This window comes from Labeo rohita, chromosome 15 (assembly GCF_022985175.1).
Source record: "Labeo rohita strain BAU-BD-2019 chromosome 15, IGBB_LRoh.1.0, whole genome shotgun sequence".
NCBI lineage: Eukaryota > Metazoa > Chordata > Actinopteri > Cypriniformes > Cyprinidae > Labeo > Labeo rohita.
This window is the reverse complement of record NC_066883.1, coordinates 35524022-35551641: the sequence shown is the minus strand read 5'-3', so window position 1 is coordinate 35551641 and position 27620 is coordinate 35524022. Positions and strand designations below refer to the sequence as shown.

Genomic DNA, 27620 nt, shown 5'->3' with positions numbered 1-27620 from the left:
CTAAAATGCCAATTTTACGGTGTTTTAATTGCGTTTTAGTTGCATTCCTGGCTTGTCTTCATTTGCACATTAAGCCTTGATGACGTCCTTTTTGGAAATTAATTAGTAACTTTTTGTAATGTACAACACTTCTCTAAACATTGAGCTCTTTTGAGGAACATGTAGCTGCTAATTTGAAGAAGTTTGTAAAGTTTATGGCATCAGATGAAGGATATTCAGATTTTTTCTGTAAGTTGTAAATAAAACAGATTATTGGAGCATAGTATTTTAGAAGAAAGACATATTCAGTGTGTTTGTAATTTGCAATTTCTGTGTAACATTGTTCCAAAGTAAATCCTGCATCAGTATTATTTTTCAGTACAGGATTCCAAATCGTGTCTTTTTCTAAAATGCCAATTTTACAGTGCTTTAATTGCATTCTAGTTGCATTCTAGGCTTGTCTTCATTTGCATATGAGGCCTTCATGTCATCCTCTCTGGAAGTGAATTAGTAACTTTTTTAATGAAACACTTTCCTCTGAACAATGAGCTCTTTTGAGAAACTTGTATCTGCTAATTTTAAGAAGTTTATGGCATCAGATGAATTCATTAGATTTGTGTGAAGCATGTTTGGGAGCCCATTGACTTTAATATTATGGATGAAAAATGCACCACTAGAATAAAAAGATCTAATCAATAATTAATGACAACATATGTTTTTACTTTAACTCATTAGAATAATTGAATCAATTTCAGCTATATTTTATATACAGTAAGAGATTCAAACACTATTTTAAAAAATGTGTCATAATAACTAATTTGATTACACTTCAAAGCTGAAATCAACTAAACTTAATATTAAACTTAAATTAGGTTAAGTTAAACTTAAACGTAAGTCCAAGTTCAAAGTGCTATCTTTTATATTCTTTTGTATTTTGTATTCTTGTATTTGTATTTTTTGAGTTTTAACTGTGGTCGGTCATTTTCTATGTCAGTCAGGCAGTCTTTTGCTGTCTAAGTAGGCGATTCTTGGCCAGAATAAGTTGCAATGTCTGCCAGATTTTTTGTCAGTAGTCAATGTTTGGGACTCACAAGGCTAGACGTTTTGTTTTGTAATTGATGAACTCTGCAACTTCGAACACTGTTATTGAGTCAACATTGAACTGACATTTCCTGTAGAGCTGCGTTATGGCTGAATTTGAATTTGTTTCATAAACGAAAAGTTTTGCAGCATTTACACTGGTATTTTTTCCTGTTTATTACTGTGAAGCTACTTTAAGACAATCTGTGTTGTATAAAGTGCTATAGAAATACAGTGCATGCATAATTATTAGGCATGATATTTTTTTTTTCAGGCACATTTTACCAATTCCAAACAACATCAGTCTTAATAACTACGATTAATTTTGTATTTAATTATTTATAAGTTGTTTATAATTATAATTGTCCGTGATGGCTGGAAATGAAAAACTCCTTAGGTGTACATAATTATTAGGCATGTTTTCTTAACAGATAAAATCTTACAGATAAAATGAGCCAAAAAAGATATTTAACTCAGACTGAAAAGTCCAAAATTGTTAAATGCCCATGAGAAGGATGCAATTCTAATGCAATACTAGAATTTGCAAAATTAAGCCATGACCATTGGACAGTGAAATGCTCATTGGGTCAGCATGGTTAGAAAAAACAAGTGGAGAAGAAATGACACGTTACTGTAACTGCAAAATAATTAAGAATTAAAAAATGTAGGCACACAGTCAAAATGACCCAATGAGCATTTCGCTGTCCAATGGTCATCCCTTAACTTTGCAAATTCTAGCATTGCATTGGTGTTGCATCCTTCTCATGGGCATTTAATAATTTTTGACTTCTCAGTCCGAGTTAAATCTGTTTTTGGCTCATTTTATCTGTAAAAGAAAACATGCCTAATAATTATGTGCACCTGAATATAAGGAGTTTTTCAATTCCAGCCGTCATGGACAATTATATATCACTTATAAATGATTAAATACAATATTAATAGTAGTTATTAAGATTGATGTGGCTTGGAAATGGTAAAACGTGCTTGGAAAAAAAACATGACCAGAATATCAACGTGCCTAATAATTATGCACGCACTGTAAATGTGACTTGACTTCACTAGATGAGACACAAAACTCCTCAGCCTTGAACATCAGCCGCGGTCAGCAAGGCTCCAAACACATCTGTGTTGATGGAAACAGCTGGACATCTACAGGTTTACAGCTGCCATCTGTCATGACAAACACGGGACGTTGTCAATTTAGAGACTGACATCGAGGCAGGTAGAAGACAATGTTAGGGCTTCTTGCAGAGTCTTCTAGAAAGTTTTAAAAGTTTGAGGTCAGTAAGATTTTTTGACATTTTTGAAAGACTTTTTTTTTGCTCACAAAGGCAGCATTTATTTGATCAAAAATACAGTAAAATCAGTAAAATTGTGAAATATTATTACATTTAAAATAAGTCTTTTCTATTTGAATATACTTTAAAATGTAGTTTATTTCTGTTATCAAAAGCTGAATTTTCAGCATCATTACTCCAGTCTTAAGTGTCACATGATCCTTCAGTGCTGATTTGCACAAGGAGCATTTCAAGCTTTCTGTTTGCTAATATTTTATTTAATAATTTGCACATTACTTTATAGGTTTATTAAACTGTTTACCTAGGATTGTTTGCTACTTTACACTGTAGTTGATTTCAGATTTTAATCCTTATGTGATTATTTGGTACAAACTTACTTGGTACAAACTTTTATCTGGTTTGTAATGCTTTTAAATCAAAATTTGTCTGTTAAACTTATTTTTATGTTTTGTTTAATATTTGATTTTTTATTTATTTTAGTTCAGTTTGTGCCATTTTTAAGTAACAGTTTCAAAATGTTATGAAGAAATTTGTCATAAAAGAGTTTGTATTTTTGTTGTAATTTAGATTTTTATTGTTAAATATAAATAAAAATATAGTAAACTTGTCAAATTTGTAAAACAACAACAACAACAACAACATTTTATGCTAAAATTGTTATGGTAGTTATTTTTTTTTATTGCACAAGATAAGTCAATTAATAACCAGTTAACATTTATTTTATGGTAGCCTTTTATTTATTTATTTTTTTTTACTTCACACTATGTAGTTGATTTCAGATTTTAATCCTTGTGTGATTATTTAGCACAAACCTTTATCTGGTCTTTTAATGCTTTTAAATCAAAATTTGTCTGTTAAACCTATTTTTATTTTTATGTTTTATTTAATATTTGATTTTTTTTTATTTGTTTTTTATTCATTTATATTATTTTAGTTCAGTTGGAGCCATTTTTAAGCAACATTTTCAAAATTATGTTTTTTATGAAGAAATTAGTCCTAAAAGAATTTGTTATAAGATTAATATTTTTTTTTGTAATTTAGTTTTTTTTTTTTTGTTAAATATAAATAAAAATATAGTAAATTGGTCAACAACAACATTTTATACTAAAATTATATGTTTTGTTATGTTAGTTATTTTTTATTGCATAAGGTAAGTCAATTAACAGCCAGTTAACATTTATTTTATGGTAGCGTTTTTTCTTTTTGGACATTTTCTTTTTTTAATTTATTTTTGTTTAATTTCATTTTAATTTTTGTTTCTTACTTCACACTATGTAGTTGATTTCAGATTTGAATCCTTGTGTGATTATTTGGCACAAACTTTTATCTGGTCTTTTAATGCTTTTACATTAAAATTTGTAATACTGTGCTTAATTCTGAGCTGGTTGGTTTAGTTATAGGTTTTAAATTCATTGAAATCCCCATAGAAAAACATAATGGACAAAAGCTTCCAAAACTCATATAGTGCTGGAAATGACATTGCAAACGATTGGCTGATGGAGTCCCTTCTACCTGTCAATCACTCAAGGCAGCCAATAGACTTAGAGCAGAGGAGGGGTTATGTGAGTATGATGTAATCCAGCACAATTCTCTTATTTGAATATGATTAGCATAATCACAGAGTAGGACAAGTACAGTAACCCAGTGAGGAGAAATTCTCCATCACTATACCGTGTGTTTCCTGTGGAGACGAACATGTATGTGCCATCTGTTCACACGTGTGTGCGTGTGTCGAGGTATCAGAGCCAGATTCCTCACAAACCAAAAATGCTCATAGGATTTTGATTTAGTACGCGGTTAAATCATGGAAATGATAGTGGGAGTGTAAAGCTGAGGGGGGAAATGCGTTTTAGGAGATGGATTTCAGATGATATCACCACGGGACATTTTTCAGACGGTGTGGCGCGGCGGGGGATTTTTATCATTTGATGCCGTTGGATACTCCACTTGATTTAGTGCAAATACTTCACATAATGTAACGGGCTGAGAAAGACCTTTCGCTGATAACAGCATCTGTCTCTTATACATGAGCAGCGGGGCAGCTTTTAGGACATTTGTATTTTAAAAAGCCATATTTTACACGCCTGCAGCATTTTATTTTCTCCCCCTGAAGCAAATTTATCATGCCTAGGTCAGTTGAGGTTTTTTTGCACCAGATTTTTTTTTTCATGATCATTTTCCATTTTATCTCTGAGCTTTAGAACTGAACAGGATTTTGCTACTGCACCTTCTATATGCAAATGAGCTCTGTTGTGATTGGCTAATCTCTTTGCATGTGAAATTAGATTTATATTTACTTGCAGTTTGTGCAAATATGCACTAAAAAATGACTTTCGATGATGTAAATAAAACACAAGATAACTGGAGTACATTTTACTTGAAAATGCTAGTAGTCAATACTTCAAATGTTCACTTTTATGTAATGTGTAACTTTTATGCAATGTGTTACTAGCTGTTTATTTGTAATAAATTGAGAAAAAAAACAACTTTTTTCAGTGCCATTCCTCAATAACAGACATAAAACATTCTGTGAAAAATGGTGGAGTTTTGTGTTTGTAGATAATAAAAAATTTCCACAAAAAGCAATTCATATACTTCATATACTATTCATATAGTTCATATTTTATTTTATTTTATTTTATTTTATTTTATTTTATTTTATTTTATTTTATTTTATTTTATTTTATTTCAGTTAGTGCCATTTTTTAGTAACAGTTTCAGAATGTTCTGTTGTGAAGAAATATTTTTCATTTTTATTTTACTACCACTTTATTTTATTTATTTTTGTTTAATTTATTTGTTTGTTTTATTTTATTTGGTGCTATATTTCAATAAAGGTAACTAATTAGCATTTATTTTATGGTGGCTTTTTACATTCCTTATCTGTTAAACTTTTATTTTATTTTATTTTATTTTATTTGGTGCCATATTTTATTATGTTTTATCTTTTTTATTGTATACGGTAAGTCAATTAACAACCATTTAACATTTATGGTAGCATTTTTTTATTTTAATGTCAATTTTTTTATTCATTTATTTTATTTAATTTAATTTTGTTTTCGTTTAATTTAATTTTATTTGGTGCCATATTTTAATAAAGGTACCCAATTAGCATTTCGTTTATGGTAGCATTTTTACATTCTTCATTATTTGTTCAACTATTTATTTATTTATTTATTTTATTTATGTTGTTGCCATTTTTCAGTAACAGTTTCAGAATATTCTGTCCTGAAGAAATTAGTTATGGAAGAGTTTGTTATAAGATGAATGTTTTTGTTGTAATTATTTTTTAATTGTTAAATATAAAGTCTTTTTTAAATTTATTTTTGTGAAATTATTTAATTTTATTTGGTGCTATATTTCAATAAAGGAAAACCGTTTATTTTATGGTAGCATTTTTACTTCCCTTATCTGTTAAACTTCTTTTTATTTTTATGTTTTATTTATTTATGTATTTATTTTGTTTCAGTTGGTGCCATTTTTCAGAAACAGTATAAAATATTTTATGCTAAGATTATATGTTATTTTTTATTGCATACGGTAATTTTATTTTATTTTATTTGGTGCCACATTTCAATAACAGTCACAGAACTGAGTCAAGGAGAAGATATCAATACAGTTTGTGTCAATATACTAGACGTTTCATGTTTCAACAGCATTCAACATATGAGTCAGTCATAGCAGGACTAGTTTACAGGACTAAAAATAAATAATCTGTCATCATTTACTCACTCTCATGTCATTCAAAACCTTCTGTAGAACAAAAAAGGGAGATATTTACACAAATGTTTTTTATAAAATGAGGGAAATTTTGATCTGTTCCTCATCAGTGCTCATCATATGACATTAAATAGATGCATATAGTCATAGTTCCTAGGTGCTTCTTAGTGTGTCTTCTTTAAGATTTTGAGATTTTGTATTGACGAGCAGCGTGAACATTTTTCAAAACATCTCATTTTGTGCTTCACAGACAAAAAGTGAGTGAGTGCATGAGAGAATTGTAATTTTTAGGTGAACTATCCCTTTAAGGCCAGAGGAGTGAATGAAGACCTACACATTCCTTCACCTATCGCAGCAATTCAGTCCAGACAGCTGAAGCACAGCCAGAGAGAAAGAATGAGAGAGAAAGAGAGAGAGATGGTGCTGATAGCATCTCTGTAATTACAGAGAAACACACTACAACACATTCATGTCAACACTCACTCAGGTAACACAACTGTTACTGCGCTCTTCTACAAACGCACACACTCTCTGAAATCTGACGTATTCCTGCTCAGGTTATAAAGGGCAGCTCAGAGTTTGACGTTCAGATGTTCGATTTTCTGCTGTAATATTTATCCACTTTCGATGTGAGCGAGTGCAGTGCTTTGAGGTGGAGGTGTGTGTGTGTGGTTTATAAATTAGACAGTGTTTAGCCGTCCGTTCCCTTAAGAAATCACTAATGAGATCTCTATCGTCTCTCCTAGAAAGCTGAGAATAAATAGAGACTCTTCACCTTTTCTGTATTTTTTATTTTTTTTTTTAAGTAAAAGACTCATTTTTGACTCTAGATATCTTAAGCGTCCTAAGCTGCTTGTAGTTGTGAAGATAACAGATTATGCAATCAGATCTCAATATGAGCTCCAACATTTCCCATGCAATTCGTGCGAAATTAAATGACCTGAACTGTGGTAATTACATACATTTTTCAGACTTAAATTATACCTAAATTTGTGTCTTTTTAGTTCTCTTAAGGAATTTTAGAATGTAAAACGTTGGAACATTTCAGGTGATATGGGATGTCATTGTGGTAACATTGTTTACATTAACAGTTTACTATGAAAGAACATGTACTATGTTGTTAGATATTTTAATATAATATATTTAAGATATTTCAATAAACATTTTCACCATTTAATATTAGCCATCGGATGCCCATTTTCCAAGTTGATATGATTCTTTATAGACTTAATGAAAAGTCTGTAATATACTTTGGTTAAAAATTCTCAGTGGTAGTGTAAAACAACACCCTTTTTACCTTGTCAGAATCAGCTCTGCAAAAATCATCTTATTCTGAAAGGATTGCTCCTTTAAATGCAAATGAGCTGATCTTGCCCCGCCCCTCTCTATTCTCTGTGGAGTGAAGGTGTTGTTTTACACTATCATTTAGAATTTTTAACCAAAGTATATTATAGACTTTTCATTAAGTCCCTAAAGAATCATATCAACTTGTGGAAAATGGGCATCCGATGACCCCTTTAAAGAATTTTAGAATGTAAAACGTTTCAGGTGATATGGGATGTCATTGTGGTAACATTATGTTTACATTAACAGCTTACTAAAGTACATGTACTGTGTTGTTAGATATTTTAATGTAATATAATTAAGATATTTCAATAAACATTTTTATCATTAAATATTAAGTATTAAATATTAAGTAATTCATATGGTTATAAAAAAAAATATTTTACAATTTTTTTTACTGCATTATAAGCTATTTTATGTTGTTTAATATAATGTTTCACTGTATATGTTATCTGAACTTAAAGGTAACAATTAATATTTTTTTAATTCATTTTTAAACATTAGTTTAATCAGATGTATTTGTGGGTCATTTCATGCTTTAAAAATGATCTCTGTTTAATGCTCCTTTACAGGAAAATCGATTTTACACCAGTTTTCTATTTAATTTCTTCTTGGTAAACATATATTGTCATATTATACGGTAAATCAAGCTAAAGTAAATTAACATTTATTCTATTTTATTGGGTGAACTATATTGTGTTGTTTGTTTTTTTGAGCTAAAGGACATTATATTACCTAAAAATGGCCATTTATTAGTTAAAATATTCTATTTTAAACATGTTTAATCAGATGTTTAGTTGTGAGCAATTTCATGTTTTGAAAATGATCTCTGTTCAATGATCTTTACAGGAAAATCCATTTTACACCAGTATTATATTTGTTAAATATAAATTTTCATATCAACCTAAAGTGAATAAACATTTTATTTTATTTAAGTTAAGTTAAGTTAAGTTTAGTTTTAAATGTTTTGTTTCATTTAATTTAATTTTAATTTCATTTTTTTTATTTTTAATTTAATTAAATTTAAAAATTATTTTATTTTATTATTTCATTTTAATTTATTTTTAAATTTATGTTATTATAAATTATTTTTTCATTTTCTTTAGAATTTAAATGTTTATTTTATTGTAATATTTTTGTAACATTTTATTTTTTATTTTATTTTAATTTCATTTTTTATTTAATTTTTATTTTATTATGAGCACCCTATGATGGTTCTGAAGGCCATTATGTGTCCTCAACAAACAGAGATCATTAGTTTAATCGAATGTTTCGTTGTGAGTCATTTCATGCTTTAAAAATGATCTGTTCAATGATCTTTGGCAGGAAGTGAAGGCTGGTGTTCTCTTTATGAACGGATACTGATTGTGTGTTTATGTCAACAGTGTGTGTGTGTGTGTGTGTGTGTGTGTGCCATCTGTTCGTGTCTGCTACTCTCACTGTGAGACTAATTACAAGACTTTACACGTACCCACAACAAGCAGGACCAGAACCTGATGAAACCTTTCTAAGGAGCCTCAGTCCTCTCACACACTCATCTGACACTTTCACAGCTTCATTTATGTGTCGATATGAGTGTGTGCGGTTGATCTTTGTATATTTTATGTGTGTGAGATTAATTACCTGGTTTACACCTCTCCATCCGCCAGTTCTCCATCAGAGAAAGCGAGACAGACGCTGTAAGAGACAGTCAATATTGTCTCGGCAAACTTGAGTAAATCCATACAGCTGTAGTGTGACACAATGGCAGTATTTCACAGTGTAACACGTCGCTTTGTGCAAACATAAGAAATCTGCTCTAGAAATGTTTAAATAAAAAAATAAAATTGCTTAATATATTGTTCTACTTTTCGAGTCAGTCTCTCTCTACACTGAAAAAAATGGTGTAGGATTTACATTAAAGCGATTTTTGAAAACCAAAAAGTTACAAAGTGGCATTGAATTAAATGCGAAATTTGATGTAGAAAGACTGAAATAAAATTATATTATCTTTTTTTAGAGTGTAATATAAAGTTGGCTTGAAAAGGATTATGAATCACCCTAAATTATACTAAAAAACATGCTAACAACATGCTTATTGTATAAAAAACATGATGCTAGCTACATTGGAAACCTTACTAGAAACATGTTAATGACATGGTAACAACATGCTAATCATGTTTAAACAGGCTAACAACATGGTAATCTTACTAGAAACATGCTAACAACATGCTAATGATTTTAAAAACATGTTAGCAACATGTTAATTATGCCAGCAACATGTTAACTAATCATGTTAACAATATTGTAGCAACATACTAATGCCATGCTAGACACATGCTAGTAACATGCTAACAACATGTTAATCATGTTAACAATATGTTAACAACATGTCAAACATGCTAGAAACAGGCTAGCAACATGTTAACAACATGTTAATCATGTTAACATGCTAAAAGCATGCTAGAAAACATGTTTATGATAAAAACGTGCTAGCTACATGCTAATTTTTAATTCATGTTAATTATGTTAGAAACATGCTAACAGCATGCTAATCATACTAAATACATGCTACCAACATGTTAGGTTAAAAACATGGTAGCAACAGGCTAATCGTGGTAACAACATGGTAATCATGTTAAAGCAGGCTATCAACATGCTAACAACGTTGCTAATGTAAAAACATGCTAACAACATGCTAATCATGCTAGCAACATGCTATCAACTATCTAATTTATCTATATTGTCAAACTTTAAGCTTTGTCAACTGCTTCAAACTTTCAGTCAAGGCTTTTTCAAGCCAACATCAAAGTTTGTTTGCAAACTTTATTCATAGTTGTATTTATCCTTATATAAAAACAAAAGTAGTCTGTTATGTTTTAATTTTGTATAATTATCCTTGAAGGAAGTAGTGTAGAAACAATTTTCACTTCGGATTATTGAAGTACATTTACATGAAAATACAATTTCAGTCTTTGTACTACAACATTTTATGTTTAATTCAATGTGTTACTTGCTATTTCTTTGTAATTATTTGTGAAATTTACTAGCAATTTTTAAATAACAAATGTTACAAAGCAGTTTTTCAGTGACACACATTGATCAGCATCTTGAAAAGCATTTTTCTTCATTAAAATCAATTCAGAAGTAACAGTATATTCTGTAAAAAGTCTTTGAGTAAAAAATCTTTCTATGCCATTGACTTTCTTCAGTGTGTTCTTTTGCATTATATTTTTGTTTATTTTCTTTTAACGTCAAACATATTCTTAATTTTATATATTAGATTAGATATTAGAAAAGTGGCATCATTTATCACATTTGTGATAAATACTATAACACATGACTGATTTCTTTAGTTAATGAAATATTCATATCTGTTTCTCTGTGTTTTTCCTAGGCAACTATGGTGAGAGCGGGATGGAGGCGTTTAAAGAGATGGCGGGAAAGGAAGGCATTTGTATCGCTCACTCTGATAAAATCTGGAGTAACGCCGGCGAGCAGAGCTTTGACCGTTTGCTGGCCAAACTGCGCAAGTATCTGCCCAAAGCTCGTGTGGTGGCGTGTTTCTGCGAGGGCATGACCGTACGAAACATCCTGATGGCCATGAGACGACAAAACCTTGTCGGAGAGTTCCTATTGGTCGGCAGGTCAGTGGACGAACGAATGATGAAAACAGGGTGAAACTGAGTGTGGTTTTACTAGGTTTTTGACTGGAGATTTAATTTGTAAAACCATCCTTGTCTACAGGAAGTTTTAATCATCATCCTCATTGTCATCTTCATAACCATCATCATCATCATTACATTATCATCATCAGCATCATCATCATCAGGTATGTTCCATAATTTAGGTTGTTGTGCATCTTAAATAAAGGGTCCAAAAGGAGGGTAATTTATTATTATTATTAAAATAACCATTTTTCATTTTAAAGAACATTTTATGAACCTTTTATCTATAAAGAACGTTTCGTGCAATTGAAAGATTCTATAGACGTTCAAGGCTCTTTATGGAACTACAGGTGCCACTAAAAGACCTTTATTTTTAAGAGTTCACTTACACACACATCTGTCTCCTGTCTTTGAGTCTGAATGTCTCTGATGGCCGCTGTAAGACCCTCTCACACACCGTTATTGCCACGTTTACTGCTTGAGTCTCAGGTCAGATGGAGGGCTTGCTTCTGTCTGAAGTGGAATCACAACAAGGGCTGACAGATGACCACAAAACAGCACAGAAGGTGGAGACAGAAATTAAAGTGGTCCTTAAAGCTTGTGCTTGAGCTTTCTGTGAGGAACAGGCTGAAGTATAAGTCTTTAAGCTCTGATGCTATTCCTTTTAGTGTGTGCATCTTATGTGTGTGTGTCTCACATTGTATCATATCATATCATATTTGGGTTCATGCATTCCCTGGGATTTAAACCTGTGACCTTGGCATTGCTCTTATCTTCTTTCAGAACAAATACAGGTATACCAGTCTGGAATATTATAAATGAAAACAAGAATTTTATTTTTTGGGTCAGCTATCTCTTAGTCTTAGGTTGTGTGCAGTTATCACAATCCATTTTTTTGTTGAATGGACAATTTAATAGATGTATTTTCAATGACTCGCAAGAATGTGTATCTCTCGTAGCCTTGTTTTCATTTCATAATGCCCAAGTAACCACAGAGAACACCTTAGTACCACCCTAGCTACCACTCAAAACGCCTTAGCAACACCCTAGCAACCACTCAAAATGCCTTAGCAACCACATAGAACACCTTAGGACTGCCCTTGCAACCAAATAGAACACCTTAGTAACTTTGTAGCAACAGCCAGAATGCCTTAGTAACACCCTAGAGACAGCCAGAACACCTTAGCAGCTCCCTAGCAACTAGCCAGAATAGTTATTCCATAGCAACCACCCAGAACACCATAGTAACATCCTAGCAAAGAGCCAGAACACCTTATTAACACCTTAGCAATACCTTAGCAATCACCTACAACACCTTAGCAGCACCTAACACTAACCAAAAATGCCTTATTAATGTTCTAGCAACTACACTGAATACCTTATCACCCCCTTGCAACTAGCCAAAGCACCTTAGTAACCCCATAGCAACAGCCAGGACACCTTAGTAGCTCCCTCACATCTAGCCAGAACAGTAATTCTATAGCAGCCCCCCAGAACACCTTAGCAACACCTTAACAACCACCCACAACACCTTAGTAACACCCTAGCTACCAGCTAGAACACCTTAGTAACACTCTAGCAATAGCCAGGACACCTTATTTACTCCCTAACAACTAGCCAGAATAGTAATTCCATAGCATCCACCCAAAACATGGTAACACTTTAGCAACCACCTACAACACCTTAGCAACACCCTAGCACTAATCCAAAACACCTCATTAATGTTCTAGTAACCACACTGAATACCTTAGCACCCACTTGCAACCAGCCATAACATCATAGTAACACCTTAGCAAACAGCCAGAACTCCTTAGCAACACCTTAACAACCACCCAGAACATTGCAACCAGCCAGAACAAATTAGTAGCATCCTAGCAACTAGCCAGTATAGTAGCAACTACCCAGAACACCTTAGTAACACCCTAGAATCAGCCAGAACACCTTAGCAACAACCCAGAACACCTTAGTAACACCCTAGCAACTAGCCAGAATATTAACAACTATCCAGAATACCTTATTAACACCCTAGCATCCAGCCAGAACACCTTAGTAACACCCTAGCAATCAGCCAGAACACCATAGCAACCAGCCAGAACATCTTAGTAACCACCTACAATGCCTTAGCAACACTCTAGCACCAACCCAGAACGCCTTATTAACACCCTTGCAACCAGCCAGAACAAATTAGTAACACCCTAGCAACTAGCCAGAATAGTAGCAACTTCTCAGAACACACTATTAACATCCTAGTATCCAGCCAGAATACTTTAGTAACACCTTAACAACTACCTACAACACCTTAGCAGCACCCTAGCAACAAACCAAAATATCTTAATGCCATAGCAACCACACTGAATACCTAAGCACTCCTTGCAAATAGCCAAAACACCTTAGTAACACCCTAGCAACCAGCCAGAACACCTTAGCAACATCTTAGTAACAACCTGGAACACCTTAGGAACACCCTAGCAACTAGCCAGAATAGTAACAACTACCCAGAAGACCTTATTAACACCCTATTATCCAGCCAGAACACCTTAGCAACAACCTAGAACACCTTAGTAACACCTTAGCAACTAGCCAGAATATTAACAACTACCCAGAACACCTTAGTTAACACCCTAGCATGTAGCCAGAACAACTTAGTAACACCCTACCAATCAGCCAGAACACCTTAGCAACAACCTAGAACACCTTAGTAACACCCTACCAACTAGCCAGAATATTAACAACTATCCATAAATCAGCCAGAACATCTTAGCAACCACCTATCACAAATTTGTGAAAGATACTGACTGTAATAAAAGTAAAAGCCACATATATATATGGTTTCTTCTTTTATTAAAGTCAGTATCTTTCTCAGATATGTTGCACCTTGTAAATTCCCAGTTCTTCCACAGAAGTGTTCATGATGGCATCGGGAACATAAACATGACTTTGTTTCCCGGCGGACTGATAGAAATCGGTGCTTCCCGGCTTCCGGAAATTGCGTGAGCCAGACAATCAGATTAGAGCTTGTCGCTGGAGAAGCTCTTGCCTTGTTTGTGTGCAGAACATGTCGGTCCGACTCTTAGGTCAGACACACAACAGTCCAGAAACCGCAAACAAATAGAGCAAACTTCGTGATCATTAAGGGCCCTGACGGTGTTTATGATGCGTTTCCTGTCTGCCGCCCTCTCAGGCAGGATGGGATGTTTGCGCGGTGGTCTGTGTTCCATGCGGAGGAGCTGTCAAGTCTTCGTCATCCTCCTCTTCCTCCCGGCAGAGCCGAGAGTGTGAGAGGAATATTTAACAGATGAGAGTGAAGGAAAGCAGAGAATTCTGGGCCAAAGTGAGGGAATGACAGTGCAAGCAGAGGATATGTGTTTGCGTTAATGCGTTTGTTCAAAACAGCCAGAAAAAAGAAAAACAGATTTATAATTGGATGATATTTCACTAAATGACTTTTAATTTGCACAGACATTTGAATAAAAACATTAATCAAATCAATTGCATGCAATGAATCGCATATATATATATTTGCTGAGAAAAGCCTTAAATGTTTTTTTTTTGATGAAAGCATTAAGTAACAACATTACATAATTTATGTGCAAGAATATTTTTTTTTTAATCACTCTAAATGAACTAAATGAACGTTCAATTGGCATCCCCACTTTTAATTTGTGATACGGTTGTATCTACTTAAAGGCAGAGAAGTGTGTGTGTTCGTGTGTGTAAATTCCCCTCTGCTAGACTACTGATCTAAGGCCAGAGATGAAACACAGAGGATCAAAGCATCTCAGAGCTCAAGGTCTGTCGTTTCTGGAGTGCACACATACACACACACACAGCAGAACAAAACATCTGCTCAAGAATGCACATGCACTCACATATACATACCCACATTTTTTTGGGTTGCTAAAATACTTTCTCACATAATGCATGATAAAATGGACAAAAAATTCAGACTGAAATGAAAAGAGGGACCGAGCCATATGTAGACAACAGAACATCACAGAGACTTGTTTAGTAAGGTACCACCTAGCAACCACCCAGAACACCCTAGCAACACCCTAGCATTCACCAAGAATGTCTTACTAAAACCTAGACATCAGAACATCACAAAGACTTGAGGGTGGTTTAGTAAGGTATCACCTAGCAACCACCCAGAACACCTAAGCTACGTCCTGGCAACCACCCAAAACTCCTTAGTAACGCCCTAGCAACCACCCATAACACCCTAGCATCCACCAAGAATGCCTTAGTAAAGTCTAAACATGAGAACATCACAGAGACTTGAGGGAGGTTTTGTAAGGAATCACCTGGCAACCACTCAGAACACCATAGCAATGCCCTAGCACTGACCCAAAATACCTTAGTAACGCCCTAGCAACTAACTAGAACATCTTAAAGCCTTAGCAACCACCCAGAGCACCTCAGTAATGCTTTAGAAACAAACTAGAACACTTTCTTATTTATTATTGTGAAAATGCTTTGTGGCAGTATGTATGGTATAAAGTGCAATAAATGTGATATAACTTAACTTATAAAAAGCCTTAGCAACCAACTACAGCACATAAGCAACCACCCAGAACACCTTAATGTGATGCCCCAGTAACTAACCGAAACACCTTCTACTTACTGTGAAACTGATTTGAATCAATGTCTTATATAAATCATTATATAGTCACATGTCATTTGACTAAGTGTTGCCCTAGCAACTATCCACAACACCTACTAATTACTGTGAAACACTTTTGAATAATATATAAAGTGCTATATAGTCAAATGTCATTTGACTTGACTTAGCAATGCCCTAGCAACCACCCAGAACACCTTAGCCATGCCTTAGCAACCACCCAGAACACCTTTGCAATACCCTTGAATGTGAATCAGCTTTGAATCAACATGTATTGTAAGAAGTGCTATATAGTTAAATGTCATTTCACTTGACTTACAAATGCCTTAGCAACCACAAAGCACACCTTAGGAAAGCTCTAGCAACCACCCAGAACACCTTAGCAACACCCTAGCAATCAACTAGATGGCACTCTTGTTTATTACTATGAAGCAGCTTTAAATAAAATGTAAAAAAGTGCTATATAGTTATACTATATACATTTAGTACATTTAGTAATGTCCTAGCAACAATCCAGAACACCTTAGCAAAACCCTAGTAACCACCCAGAACGCCTTAGAAATTTCCCTAGCAACTAACCAGAACACATTTTTATTTACTACTGTAAAGGTGCTTTGCAACAGTATATACTGTATAAAGCACCATATAGTCAGATGCCATTTGACTTGACTTAGAAATGCCCTAGCAACCACCCAGACCACCTTAGTAATACCTTAGTAATGCATAGAAACGATAGCAATGCCTTAGAATCCACCAGAACTCCTTAGTAATGGTCTAGAAACAGCACAGAACTGCCCCCTAACACTCAAGCAACAGCAGCAATGCACTAACAACCACCTTAAATACTTTGGCAACACTTTAGCAACCACCTAGGATGCCTTAGCAATGTCCTAGCAACTACTCTAACTCAGCATTGTGAAGACACTGTTTATGTCCTGTAATATAAAAAAAATATAGTCATTTGTACTATTCCATTTGGTGCCGCTGTCGGCACAGAAAATGCACACTTTTTATTGTTTTCATTGCTCATAGTTTCATGTGTGTAGACATTCCTCTCAGATTTGGCACGGGCAGTGTGGTTTGGTGGATGGGGCTTGTAGGATTACAAACGTGTGACAGTAGGAGTATCCCAGATCCTCTTATGCTCTCACTAGCGCACACGAGTCCGTCACGAGCAGCTCGCGCATCTGCCCTCTCCTCATTCCCGCCGCGAGCGTCCTGTAGGGTTTACAGAGATGAAACTGTATGTGAGACGCCCGCATGTCAGCGTTAATGGACCCATCTCACTGAACTCTCCCGACAGTGATCTCTACGGCCCGCGTGACCGCATTAGCCCTGTCCTGCCCGCAGCATTTACCCCACAGACACAGACCAAGTGCTAACTGATTAACGGCGCTCCAAGAGTGTGTGTGTGTTTGGCGCAGTTGACAGAACTATTCTTTTCCGTTTCCCCGTCCGTGCTGCACTCTGAGCTGGAGACGGAACCAATACCCTTCCACGGCTTGTTGCCATAGCAACAGAATTGTCACCCGTACCAACACCACACCGCCTCCCGCCAGCCTCAGATTTAGTCAGAGAGGGTTGGAAACAGGCTGAGAGAGTTTAAAGTCAGGCCTCTGGAATTACCATGAATATCTCATTCTGCCTTCAGGATTCTCACTGATGAACTACCACAAACTTTCCGTTCAGAGCTGCTCCACGGTTTCTAGGGTAAATGTGCAAATTGCTGCACCTGGAAAAAAGAGAAACACGTCTCCTGTTCACCTCTGGTTGGTGTTCAATCAGTGGTGTCATTGGTGAAGCTGCTTCTTAAGATCCTCATAATCTAACATTAACCACACAACCTACATAACAGAAAGAAGCAAACTGCATTGTAGCTTTTTAAGAGGAGCTTTATGTTTTTTAATTTTATATAATTTTATATTAATATAGCATATGTAACTCTCTAATAGAGATTGAAACCCCCCAAATAAATAAATAGTAAATTTTATATATATATGTATATATGTATGTATGTACACACACACACACACACATATATATATATATATATATATATATATATATATATATATATATATAGTTAATATTTAGACTTTTTTATTTCTAACTCTATTTTTTCAGGTTTCAGTTTTTATATTTATTATAATATATATTACCATTTGAAAATAAAATAAAATCTGAATTAAAACTAAGAGCAAACAAAATAAATAAAATAAACAATAAACAAAATAAATACTAAAACTGTGAAACTAGAGTAATATGAAATTTTATTCGGTTTACTTAATTTTATGAATTTTGACATTTTTATTAGTTTTTGTTTTTTAAATATTTTTATTAACTGTTTCTTTACTTAATTTATTATATTTTAATTTATTATTTATTTTATTATATTTTAATTTATTATATTTAATTTTAATAAATTTTTCTTCTGTGAGTATTTCATCTAATGCTTTATTTCAAGTAACAAAACACTAATATTTTAGTTCAATTAACAATAACAACGCTGATATATAACAAGAATTCTGTGAAGGGACTTTATGTAGAGAATCAGCTTTTGAACAATTATTTGCTTATTAATTAAGATAAATCAAACTTCCTAATGCTTCCCTACAAAAGTAATAGATTTAAAATGCATTATTTTATATTAAATAGTTCAAGTCTATTTACATATTTACTAACAAATCGCTCAAGACTTATTGATATAAAAATGTTAATTAAACAAAAATTTTAATCATTTAGAGTACTACTACTGCACAGTTCACATTTCTTAATATTAAGCCTAAAATATGTTTTTAAGTCACTATTGATGATGATTGTATGACCTTAAAATAATATAGGTCTTTAAATACAAGATATTTAAAGTGTACCTGAAGTATACTTGCAATAGTTCCACTTTAGCACAATCAAAAATATCTTTAGTTGGACTTCAGCATTACTTCCAAGTGCATTAAGTGCAAAATTAGTTGTTCCAATGTAGCAGACTTTAAATATAGCAGTTTAATGTACTCAAAGTACAACTGCAGGGTATTTTTATTAAGTACACAATATGTAAATGTTATTGTAGTATACTTAGCACGACATAAATGTATTTTAAATACAATTTAGTATATTTATTTTTCACTAGGGTTCAAAAAGTGCAGTTTTACAGTTTAGGAAGATGTTTAAGCTGTAATGGAAGAATACTGCAAGAGAGAACGCCTTGAAAGTGTTGAGTGATTGTTTGAGTGTCCACAGTCTCAAAAGTTTCCTGACCTGTCAATCAAAGTGACAGAAACATTTCAGAGTGAGAAAGCCTGTGGGTCACTAGTGTGTGTAAATGTCAGGGTTTTTGTTGTGTGTGTGTTTCTAAGCATTCCTATGATTGCCAGCACCCTCTGGTAATCTGTCTAACAAACTTACTGTGTGTGTGTCCATCAGTCTCATGTAAATGGGTCTGTTTTTCTGTCCTGTCAGTGTGTGTGTTTGTGTGCAGATGGACACAGCGTGCGGTTTTGACCTCATGAATTGAATCTGCAGCAAGCCTTAAAAACACACACACAGACAAATACATGTTGTGTTTCCATGTTTTATGGGGACATTCCATAGGCGTAATGGTTTTATAGTGTACAAACCGTATTTTCTATCGCCCTACACCTACCCTACACCTAAACCTAGCCCTCACAGGAGACTGTGCACACTTTTACTTTCTGAAAAAACTCATTACGCATGATTTATGAGCCTGTTTCCTCATAGGGACCTAAAAAAAATGTCCTCACAAGGTCCAAATTTAGTGGTATTACTATCCTTGGTGGTCCCCATAACGTGATAAATACCAGGTACACACACACACAACTTAGCCTGACATTTTTTGAGACTGAATATAAAAAGACAGTGAGTGAAAGCATAACTCAAATATTCTGCAAAACTTAAACCATATTTAAAGGGACAGTTCAGCCAAAACTGAAATTTTGCAATTTATTGTTATTCCGAATCTATATGACTTTCTTTCTTCTGTGGAACATGTGTGAAAATGTGGACTAAGGCTGTCAGTCTCCAAAAATGCCACTAAAAGCACTGGAGAAAAAGTTCGAACAGTTTGATTCATTGAAATAAAATTTAAATTGCAAAATGGCTTATTGTGATTATCAAGGCAACATGCACTAACCTTTTTTTAACAGAAACCACTCCCTGTTTTCATCAAAATAAATGAAGAAATTAAGTCATAAATATTAATATTGTAAATTTGCAGTTGTAATGTCACGAAATAATTATTATTTTATTATTGAATATAATTAAATACAGTTGAAGTCAAACATTAAACAGTTTATATACACCTTGTAGAATCTTCTAAATGTTAATTATTTTACCAAAATGAAAGGGATCATGCAAGATGCATATTATTTTTTATTTAGTACTGACCCGAATAAGATATTTCACATATCATAATCCACAAGAGAAAATAATTGTTGAATTTATAAAAATGATCCCTTTCAAAAGTTTACATCCCCTTGATTCTTAATACTGTGTTGTTACCTGAATGATCCACAGCTGTGTTTTTTGTTTAGTGATAGTTGTTCATGAGAAAAATCCTTCAGGTTCCACAAATTCTTTGGTTTTTCAGCATTTTTGTGTATTTGAACGCTTTCCAACAGTGACTGTATGATTTTGAGATCCATCTTTTCACACTGAGGACAGCTGAGGGACTCATATGCAACTATTACAGAAGGTTCAAATGCTCACTGATGCTCCAGAAAGAAAAAACATTGCATTAGGAGCCAGGGGGCTTGAAGATCAGAGTAAATTTAACTTATTTTGTCTTCTGGGAAACATGTAAGTATCTTCTTTAGCTTTTGAAGGGTAGTACTAAATGAAAACAATTATGATATTTAGGCAAAATAAGAAAAATGTAAACATCTACATTTTGTTCAAAAGTTTTCACCCTCCGGCTCTTAATGCATAATTTTTCCATCTGGAGTATCAGTGAGTGTTTGAACCTTCTGTAACAGTTGCATGTGAGTCCCTCAGTTGTTCTCAGTGTGAAAAGATGGATCATACAGTCATTGTTGGAAAGGGTTCAAATACACAAAAATGCTGAAAAACTAATGAATTTGTGGGACCTAAAGGACTATTCTGAAGGAAAGTCGAACAAGTGACTTATGTACAACTATCACTGAACAAAAAACACAGCTGTGAATCATTCAGGTAACAACACAGTATTAATAATCAAGTGTATGAAAACTTTTGAACAGGGTCATTTTTATAAATTAAACTATAATTTTTTTGTGGACTATATGTAAACATCTTTTATGTGAAATATCTTATTCAGGTCAGTACTAAATAAAAAACAACCCTCTTATTTTCATAAAATAATTAACATTTTGCAGATTCTGCAAGGTGTATGTAAACTTTTGACTTCAGCTGTATTAGTTTTATGCTTTTCAGTAAAATATTACAAAGTTAATAATTCTTATTTAGTTTTTTAGTATTTAAAAAAAATATTTTGTATAATTTTGTATTATAATTATTATTTGATAGCAATAAGAACTAATCATAATCACAAAATTTTGGCTAAATTGTGCACAGGCAAACCTGTTGTTTTACAATCATATTCACAATTTTTATCAGAAAAATCACTTTTAAATTTTTGCCCCAAATCGTGTGGCGTTAGTGTATCTTATAGCCATTCATCATTCATCTTAAGACGTCATGTTTGAATTGATTGCAAGCATAAATGAGTTCTAAAAGCTATTGTATTAGTTTTTTAAAAAATAATATAATATAATATAATATGTGACTCTGGACCACTAAACCAGTCTTAAGTAGCACAGGTATATTTGTATAGTATGGGTCAAAATTATTCATTTTTCTTTTATGCCAAAAATCATTGGGATATTAAATATCATGTTCCATGAATATATTTTGTAAATTTCCTACTGCAAATATATAAAAACTTTTGATTAGTAATATGCATTACTAACAACTTCATTTGGACAACTTTAAAAGCAATTTTCTCAGTATTTAGATTTTTTTTGCACCTTCAGATTCCAGATTTTCGAATAGCTGTATCTCAGCCAAATATTGTCCTATCATTTCAGACGATGTATAAATCACAATTTCAAAAAATTGATCCTTATGACTGGTTTTGTGGTCCAGGGTCACATATAATATAACATATTGTATACAAGGCATATAAACAGCATTTCATATGGAAATCTGAACACACATGAAAGTTTTTTTTTGATGACAATACTGAGGCAGCTTTTTAGCTGATACCTTGTTACACAAATTGTTTGACCGGAAGCTATATTTCTGTGTTTTGTGACGATCGTGAGGTTAGTTGAGCTCTCGGTCTGTATGTTCGGTGTTGTTTTAGCATGTGTGCTGTGTGAAGGACAGCTGTGGCCAGTGTTTTGACTGGCTGTAGTAATTGTGCTCTATTTTCAGCTCTCTCTGAACGCTTGACGATCGCCCATTATGGCCTGACGTAAACGAACGGAAAGACCACAGAAATCTCTCTCGTTCTCTATTTACTTTTCATCTCTTCTGACACCTTCACAAAGCCCTGTTTACCACAAACCGCACTTATTCTGTCCTTTAAAGTCAACACGAGCTCAAAATGCACCCTTTTTATCTTCTTAATCGATATTTCTGGTCTTACTGTGAATTATTAATTGGGTCACGTTACTACAAGGACAAAAATTATTCTTTTTGATTAGGGAAAATGCCATTTATAATTTGAGAAAATGCTTTCAGTTTTAGCATCTTGCCAATATTAAATGTCATGGCAAAAAAGAACATTTGGCATTGGGAAGTCACATGGGTTGTTTCATGTTGACTTCAGCGTCTCGCTTTCTCTCGTTTTGCACCCAATTAGCAGCCCATCCGAACACGTCACTTCATCTACAGCCATCACAACATTTTACACATGACAGGAGAGCAGAGAGGAGATGAGAGGAGATCTGGTCTGATCTGGGCTGTACGGTCACAACACAATTCATTTGGAGGTCGTAACTGTCAGAGCGGAGAGACGGATCAGACGGAGAGACGTTGGCACTCGCTGACGGTGTCCTCCTTTGACCCGCGCGTGTGTGATTTCTTTAACGTCCTCTGAGTTCCGTCACCTCATGCTGATCAGCACATGTTTGCTGTAAAACCTTGGCGTGTTTTCCTTGTTGTCATGGCAGCAACATTAGTGAAGCATTCAGGTTTGATTCCAATCTTGAATCTTGAATATTCATGTACTTTGGCATTCAAAAATCCAGGGTGCATTTTTTTACACTTTTAAAAATTGGACAGTTTTATATATTAACATATATATCTAGCCCATGCAAATATATATGTTCATGCATGATATATATATGACAGATATATGACAGAAATGTATTTAAAAAGTTATTGCAAAAACATAAAATACACATACATATTTTTGTACATACACTACCATCCAAAAGTGTTTTTTAATGTTTTTTAAAGAAGTCTCTTCTGCCCACCAAGCCTGCATGTATGTGATCCAAAGCACAGTAAATACAGTACAATTTTGAAATACTTTTTACTATTTAAAATAACTGTTTTTTATTTGTATATATTTAAAAATATAATTTATTCCTGTGATCAAAGCTGAATTTTTAGCATTATTACTATTACAGTTGTCAGTGTCACATGACATATTACTAATCAAAAATTAAGTTTTGATATATTTATGGTAGAAAATTCACAAAATATCTTCATGGAACATGATATTTACTTAATAGCCTAATGATTTTTGGCATTAAAAAAAATCTTTAATTTTGAATATGATAAAAACAGGTTTGCCTGTGCACAATTTAGCCAAAATTTTGTGATTATATAGTTAGTTCATATTACTATAAAATAATAATTCTAATACAAAATAAAACAAAATAAATAAATAAATAAATAAATTTAAAAAATAAAGTAATGATTCATTTTTAATGCAAAAGAAGCCTCTTCTGCTCACCAAGGCTGCATTTATTTAATCAAAAATATGGTAATATTGTGAAATATTATAAAATATAAAATTTTAAATAACTGTTTTCTAATTGACTCTATTTTAAGATGGAATTTATTTCTGTGATGCAAAGCTGAATTTTCAGCATCACATGATCCTTCAGAAATCATTCTAATATGCTGATTTGCAGCTCAAGATTTTTTTAGGCTTTTTGATGAAAGAACGTTCAAAAGCACAGCTTTTTTTTTAAAAAAAAAATCAAAATCTTATGTAAGATTATAAATGTCTTTACTGTCTCTTTTGATCAATTTTATCCATAATTTGTTTAAAAGAAAGCTTTTACTGATTCTTTGAACTGAACTAACTTTTGAACAGTAGTGTATATATAAAAACCCCTTTGTTTTCTTAAAGAGCTGTTTGGTTTAATCAGGGTTAGAGGTGTTGTTTATTGATCAGGGATTGGAGTATTGATTAGTATTGAGCTGAGACGTGTAATGCTGGCGTACTGAGAGAGAACATTTCCGAGAAAGACCTAGAGGGACATCTAAAACGGCACAGTGTTACACCATTGACTTATTTACAGCTGCCTCTTGATATTCATCATAGATCAGAGAAAGTATTTTGACAGTGAAAAATTGCACACTGCACCTTTAAAGTGAAAGTTCACTGATGAAGAAAGTTCTGTTGTCATTTTGTTCCAAACCCAATTAACTTTCTTTGTTCTTCAGAGCTTAAATGGAGATTTAGAATGTTCATCAGCTCATGTAGCATACTGAAGTACTTTAGGAGAAATAAAATAATATGACACAATTGAGTCAGCAGGATTCATTCTGTAAGAGAACAATGTAAAAATGATTTTTCCAAACTGTAAACCCAAATATATATACACATTAAATTTTTATATATGAGATATATTGTCATTTTAAGTAAAATGCATTTGAAACCCATTAGAACTTGGAAAAATTTTATACATTATAACATATATATAGCTCATACAAATATATACTGTACGTTCATGTATAATATATATATGACAGATATACAACAGAAATGTATTTAAAAAGTTATTGTAAAAACATAAAGTACACATGAAACACATAAAAAAACATATTTTTGTATATACACTACAGTCAAAAGTTTTTAATGTTTTTTAAAGAAGTCTCTTCTGCTCACCAAGCCTGCATTTATTTAATTAATTACAGCAAAAGCAGTAATATTGTGAAATATTTTTACTATTTAAAATAACTGCTTTCTATTTTAAAATGTAATTTATTCAAAGCTGAATTTTTAGCATCATTACTCCAGTCACATAATCCTTCAGAAATTATTCTAATATTTTGATTTGCTGCTGAAAAACATTTATTATTATTATTATGTTGAAAACAGCTGAGTAGATTTTTTTTCAGGTTTCTCTGATGAATAGAAACAGCATTTATTTGAAATAGAAATCTTTTGTAACATTATAAATGTCTTTATCATCACTTTTGATCAATTTAAAGCATCCTTGTTAAATAAAAGTATTAATTTCTATAATTTCTTCCCCCCCCAAAAAAAAACAATTATACTGACTCCAAGCTTTTGAATGGTAAAGTCTATAATGTTACAAAAGCTTTTTATTTCAGATAAATGCTGATCTTTCTATTCATCAAAGAATCCTGAAAAAATGTACTCAGCTGTTTTAAATATCGATAATAATAAACAATGTTTCTTGAACAGCAGATCAGCATATTAGAATGATTTCTGAAGGATCATGTGACACTGAAGACTGGAGTAATGATGCTGAAAATGTAGCTTTGATCACAGAAATAAATTACATTTTAACAGATATTCAAATAGAAAACAGTTATTTTAAATAGTAAAAATATTTCACAATATTCCTGCTTTTGCTTTATTTTGGATCAAATAAATGCAGGCTTGGTGAGCAGAAGACAAAAAACTTATCTGTCAATGCCGATAAATAAAAATCTCTAAATATCAGCCGATATATCAGCCTTGGCTATATTTCAGTTAATCACTGATTGTTTCTTTTCTGAAACTCTAAACAAGCCACACACGAGATGTGGCCAAACAGAAACTCTTACTGGCTGATGCCAATAAATAAAATGGTGGTTATATATATATCGGTTATATATCGATCATCCACTATTTGGTTCTCTTCTGAAACTCTAGAGGATCCACACATGAGATGTGATGTATAGGATGTCACACTTTTTAATTTAAAGATAGTAAAAACATATGCACAACAATTGCTGAAATGAACTAAAAATGGAGAATGGAAGTGTACGCTCAGGCACTAGCACTCTCTGCACTGTCAAAATAAAAGTCACGCTTTATACACATCGGCCAAACCAAAAATGCATTGGCCTTGGCTATATATCATTTAAACTCTAATTGCTTATTTTCTGAAACTCTAGAGGACCCACACATGAGATGTAGCCAAACAGAAAAATGTACTGGCTGATGTCAATAAATAAAAATAGCCACATATCATCTGATATATCGGCCTTGGCTATGTATTGGTTAACCACTAATTGTTCCTGTTCTGAAACTCTAACGGAGCCGCATGTGAGATTAGTCAGGTCATTTTCTCCAGAGAAAAATCCGAGAAGCAGGAGACTTATGTAAAATCTTGATTTGCTCTCCATTTAATCCCACCACTTGATATTTAACAAGATCTCATTTGTGGTTTTTCTTCCCTATTGAGAGCGAAGCTGATAGTGAATATTCTGGAGTGTTTTCTCGTAATGGTCTTTCTCATGGAGCAGCGGATGAGATTTTGGGGCGCAGCTGTGTGAAAGCAAGGATAGATATGATCCTTCGCAAATAAACGAGTTCAGACCGTATCCGTCTGCCTGTTCATTTCCTTTCCTGACGGCTCAGATGGAAATAAACAGATAGTGGAAAAACACAAACCCAGTAAATACAGACTTGATCTAAACACGCGGGTAAACGAGTCAATCATGTTCACAGGTAGATGATGTTTATCTGCATTTATTAATAAATGTAAGACTTTTAATCCCACCGCGGCGAACAGGAAGCTCTTTATATACAGTACGCCCACTCACACAGAGGCTGTTTGAGGTCTGCATGTTGAAAAGCAGACACCCACATGTGTGGCGCTTATATGAAGTGTGAGAGGTCTGTTGTAAAAGGCCTTTCATAACACACACACACACACACACACAGTCGGCTCTTTCACTAGACACTTACAAGTCAGTCGAAAATTACATAATAATGTGTGTGTCTTACAATTTTGAGTTTAGTCTTTGTGAAAGAAATTCTGCAGTTCACTCTCTGTCATAAAACAGACTGTTTTGATTCTGAGTGCTGATTGGCCAATCCCAAAATAACATTAACCATTGTGTGTTTTGTGTACCTTATCATTTCATTTTTAATGACCCTTCTAAATTAATTTAATTTGACCCTTTTGTAACAAATTGCTTGACAAGTTCCTAATTTATATGTTGCTTTGCATAAAAGCATCTACTAAAAGAATGGATGTAAATGCAAATGCCATAATAAGCATTTCTTCTACCAAAATATTCATCACTACTAGTTAATATTGTAAAACTTTGGTAACTTGGTGTTTTATAACAAATGAAATTACTGTTAAATTTTTACACTTTTGGAAGGTGATCCCATGCTAATTTATTCTAATTTTACATGAGCAATAACTAGTAATTATAATGTTTTAGTTGAAACTATGGTTACAATGGGAAAAACAACAGGATGTTTCATTGCTTTCATCACTATATCATTTGCTTTCTGTTTTTTGTTGTGGTACACAGAGTAGCCCCGCCCACACCAGAATCTCATTGGGCCAAAACAGAATATTAATATGGAAAATATGAATATTATTCCTCATATATACTTTGTTTGGCTGTGATTTTGTTGCTCTGCACATTATAATTCACTTTTAATTTAAATATACTAGCATAAATTAAAATGTAACTATCTATCTATCTATCTATCTATCTATATGTATG

The 27620-nt window shown here is 33.2% G+C and overlaps 1 protein-coding gene across 1 annotated transcript in view; it reads left to right on the top strand.

Annotated features, from left to right (window-relative positions):
• grm5b (glutamate receptor, metabotropic 5b) overlaps positions 1-27620 on the top strand; it is a 67143-nt gene that overhangs the window by 17818 nt on the left and 21705 nt on the right. Inside the window, exon 3 of the mRNA XM_051129894.1 lies at positions 10798-11047. Coding sequence (XP_050985851.1) covers positions 10798-11047 — 250 coding nt within the window. The remainder of the gene's footprint in view (positions 1-10797; positions 11048-27620) is intronic.